The following is a 4,324-nucleotide window of genomic DNA, read 5'->3' as shown; positions in this document are numbered from 1 at the left end:
GTATGAGAAACACCAGTGGAAGATATGTGGCGATCTCAAAGTCATCAGTTTACTACTGGGCCTTCAGAGTGGCTACACAAAGCACATATGCTTTTTGTGCTTGTGGAACCGCAGAGCTGATGCAGAGCACTATGTGAGAAAGGATTGGCCGACAAAACCAAGAGATGCGCCTGGAAGGTTTAACTGTGCTCACAATCCTCTTGTAGATCCAGAAAAGATATTTTTGCCTCCACTGCATCTAAAGCTCGGTTTGGCTAAAAATTTCATCAAAGCTATGGATCAATTCGGTGCTGGGACTCTGTACTTATCTCAGAAACTAGGTGGTGTGGTTTCCGAAGCCAAGTTGAAAGCAGGTGTCTTGAATGGACCACAAATTCGTATACTAGTTAATGATAGCGAATTCACCAAAACATTGAACCCACTGGAGAAAAAAGCATGGGAATCATTTGTCAATGTGTCAAAGAATTTTCTTGGAAACTATCGTGCTGACAACTACAAAGAAATCTTAACAACCATGCTTCAGAATTATCATGCATTGGGAGCAGGGATGTCCTTGAAATTGCATTTTTTCCACTCTCATATTGAATTTTTCCCAGGTAACCTTGGAGACGTTAGTGATGAACACGGCGAAAGATTTCATCAAGATATCGCCATAATGGAGAGCAGATATCAGGGACAATTCAGTCCTAACATGATGGGCGACTATTGCTGGACACTGCAACGAGAAGAGAGCAAGCTGTACAAGAGAAAGAGCAAAGTTCAGAAGCACTTTTAGAACTTCATATTTTGTCATTATAAAGGATTTGAACTTATGTTTTTTGGTACAATTTTTTATGAGCTTATCTGTGATAGGTTTAAAATTGTATCTTGCATGACGCGATAATGTTACTATATTTACTATTTTTTTTATTCTTTAAGAAAGTAGGTCTGATGGTAGAATGAAACATCCAATTAATATTCATTAATATGAAATTAGTCATAAAAGCACAGTCACATGAGATAATCTCATCTTTTGCACGACACGTGATGGAATATTAAATATTTGTACATATTGATTTTTTTATAAAACCTGGTCTGATAGAACAAAACAAATATCAGATTCGAATTCAGCAATATGAAATTAGTTGTGTGAGCATGATCTCATATGTGAACCATTTTGGCTGTTGACCAGTGATAATCAACAATCAACAGCTACCATATGAAGAAAGAGGAAAACACTGGGATTTTCTTTGGTTCTAAACCTATCCATGCATTTGTTTTAGTTACGAACACAATTGAATATACTGTATATACAATATCAAATTACTTTACAATAGACAATCTTTAATGCGAAAATGTTTGAATGCAACTGCAAAAGATGTGGTGGCAAGTTTAACACACGTCTATGGTCAATGGATATTGAAAAGGTCATCAATAACTTAATTTCGACATCTATATATATATATATATATATATATATATATATATATATATATATATATATATATATATATATATATATATATATATATATATATATATATATATATATATATATATATATATATATATATTTTGTGACCAAAACAGACCCCCACCTGCGCAGATAGTTGTTTTAGCTACTGTACATAAAATATGTTTTGTTTTGTTCTTTGGAATATAAAATGAAAAAGAAACAGCCAAGATTCTTTTTTTCGATAAAGGATTAAAGGAAAGATTTCCTTATTCCTAAGTCAATGAGTTGTTCGAGTGCTTAACTATCTATTACTTATTAAAGACACTTAGATCTAAACGTTATATTCTTGTTCAGGCGGAGAAAAGGTTAGAGAATCTTACAAAAGAAAAGTTCAGCAACAAAACTAACGTGACGTTGTTGAGGATGTCAGTGAGAGCATCAAGAATCACTTCGGTGGTCAGTTCCTCCCACTGTAACGAGTGACCCAGGCCAGAGTCTCTCGCCCTCAGAGCGTTCTTGGGCTGGTCACTGAATAATGGGAGGGCGAGGAGAGGTTTGGCGTGGTAGATGGTCTCCTGCAGGCTGAGGAGTCCACAGTGAGTGATGAACACCTTCACGTTGTCATGAGCTGCAGTACACAAGTTATGTCAGAGGCAGGAAGGTTATGGTCAAATGTACTTTAGATTGACCCCTTAATCAATACACGGGAAAAATACTAAAGTTTGCTTAAAGAAGAATTGGTTCCAGGATATAATCCTACAAAATCATCAAGTATTTGTCTATTCACAGAACCTAAAACTGTGTTGACATTGATGTAATTGGTCATATTTAAGTATTAAAGAGTCGCCGTCTGTATGAGGACTTGCTGATGGACTAAGTAAAAGTCAAGAAAACATGTAAACATGTAATAATTTCACTCTTACTAGACATATGTGTTGAGGACATTATGATTTGACAGCCACACCTTTAATTGACCTGGATGTTTGTCACAGAAAGGAAGTGAAATGGATACGATAACGAAAACATAATGTATGATAAACATAAAAGAAGTAATTTTATAGTGTAGTTAGTAAAAGGAAATAAGGTGTGTCACTTATATGGCCACAACGGAACATATTTTACAAAATTCTGACAAACTGTACAAAAAAAAAAAAAAAGATGCAAGTGAACCGTTGGATGGACTTATACAGAGGGCAACAGTGACAGCACAAGAAGTAGTGGGTTTTCAACAACAAATATCCCAGACTAGACTCACCGAGAACATCCTGCTGGGGGAGCCACTTGCTGATCATCACGTTGTCGGGGACGTCCTTCAGCTCTCCCTCAAATTTCCAGATGACCCGCTGAGGTAACCTGCGGAATACCTGGAGGAAGATCTGCTGATACTCAAGTGGCAACGACTTACTGTCCATCACAGAACCCAGACTGAAGTAGATGACGCCCGCAGACCCAGCGCCATTGATCCAAGATTCGAGATCCTGTAAGACATCGAGTTGTAGTCAGCCAAGTTCTGGACACCAAGAATGTCCAGGGGAAGAAACGGGGGAGGAAGCTTTTGTGCCTGTCACTGTTATATTTCCAGAAGGAATCACATTACTAACAAAGTATTTACAAAGATGTTCTGATCGCTCTGGACAATACAATAGTTTTATTTTCTCGTAAAGTACACTCAGTAACACAAGGTTGTAACATAGGATTAAGAAGATCTGGAATTTGATTGGCAGTAATTGGCAGACAAATAACCGTAAGGGCATTTACTAGAGAAGGTCACAATATGGGCAGTACGTGACCTCCAGCAGTAGTAGTTACCTAAGCCACCCAGCAGGCGTATTAGCTGTGACCTCCAGTAGAAGGACTTAATGAAGCCTCAAACAGAAGTACTTAATGAAGACTCCAGCAGGAATACTTAAGTGAAACCTTCAGCAGGAAAACTTAACAGTCATGCAGCCGAAGTACCCAGTTGAGCCAAACGGCATGATCAGCAAAAACCATACCTGTGGCATGCAAATGAAGGCTTACCTCTGGTATGGAGCAGAACACCTACCTGTGGCATGTAGTAGAACATTTACTTTTTTTTTTTACGGGCATTAGCCCACCCGGGCACAGGTCATTTTTAATGACCCACATCAAGGCCTGGGGTTCGAAAATATAATATAATAAAATAATAATATAAAATAATTATGATGATGATGATGATAATAATAATAATAATAATAATAATAATTGTCATAAAATTAATACAAATATATATTAAATAAATAACAAATTATAATAAAATAACAATAATAAGAATATGAATAAGAAAATTAGTAACAACATTTAAATTAAATAACAATTATAATAAAAAAATTAATAAAAATTTAAAAAAATTATCAATAATACCCCCAGTAATAAGAAAGAGCCATAAATATATACATAAACAAAAATGAAACGATATATGTATGTTGTGTTGTCCAAGTAAGAGAAACAATTGAGACCCAGCAATTGTGTGTAAATGAGGCAGAAAGTCAGATCAGCAACCTGGGACTTGGTCACAATTTTTGTGATGCCATATGGCAGCAGGGTCTACCATTAGACAAAACATTACGCTTCTAATATCTTCCCAGGCGGTAGTACCTCCGTTTGATAGCTGCCTACTTTCCTGTGGCGTGCAACGGAACACATTTACCTGTGGCGTGCAACAGAACACATTTACCTGTGGCGTGCAACAGAACACTTACCTGTGGTATGCATAAAAACACTTACCTGTGGAAGGGGTTTACCGGGACGACAGTGCATGGCGCCCACCTCCACCTGTGAGGGCAGGAGGGGCAGCGCCTTGTCCATGGAGAACTGAGTGTTGAGAAGCACCAGACTTGTGTTTTTCTCCAGGTCTAGCAGCGGCGGTAG

At 37.4% G+C, this 4,324-nt stretch overlaps 1 protein-coding gene across 1 annotated transcript; it reads right to left on the bottom strand.

Moving 5' to 3' along the window:
• Positions 1-676: 676 nt before the first annotated feature.
• On the bottom strand, positions 677-4,316 carry LOC121875620 (UDP-glycosyltransferase UGT5-like). The gene is made up of 4 exons (XM_042380214.1): positions 4,181-4,316; positions 2,691-2,913; positions 1,844-2,063; positions 677-715 (listed from the first exon to the last, which is right to left on the bottom strand). The coding sequence occupies exons 1-4, from the start codon at positions 4,259-4,261 to the stop codon at positions 703-705; spliced, it is 537 nt and encodes a 178-aa protein (XP_042236148.1). The 5' UTR covers positions 4,262-4,316; the 3' UTR covers positions 677-702.
• Between the last annotated feature and the right edge of the window lie 8 nt (positions 4,317-4,324).

The sequence above is a fragment of the Homarus americanus genome, unplaced genomic scaffold (genome assembly GCF_018991925.1).
Source record: "Homarus americanus isolate GMGI-L3 unplaced genomic scaffold, GMGI_Hamer_2.0 scaffold22453, whole genome shotgun sequence".
In the NCBI taxonomy this organism is placed as follows: domain Eukaryota; kingdom Metazoa; phylum Arthropoda; class Malacostraca; order Decapoda; family Nephropidae; genus Homarus; species Homarus americanus.
The sequence above is the reverse complement of the archived record's forward strand: the minus strand, read 5'-3'. Positions and strand labels throughout refer to the sequence as shown.

Bases quoted from the DNA above. Each gene is read 5' to 3' on its own strand.
- LOC121875620 (XM_042380214.1), bottom strand. From the start codon at position 4,261: ATGGACAAGGCGCTGCCCCTCCTGCCCTCACAGGTGGAGGTGGGCGCC. The intron at 2,914-4,180 runs GTAAGTGTTTTT...GATGTCTTACAG, and splicing joins CCGGTAAACCCCTTCCACAG to GATCTCGAATCTTGGATCAA. The intron at 2,064-2,690 runs GTGAGTCTAGTC...TGTGTACTGCAG, and splicing joins CCCCCAGCAGGATGTTCTCG to CTCATGACAACGTGAAGGTG.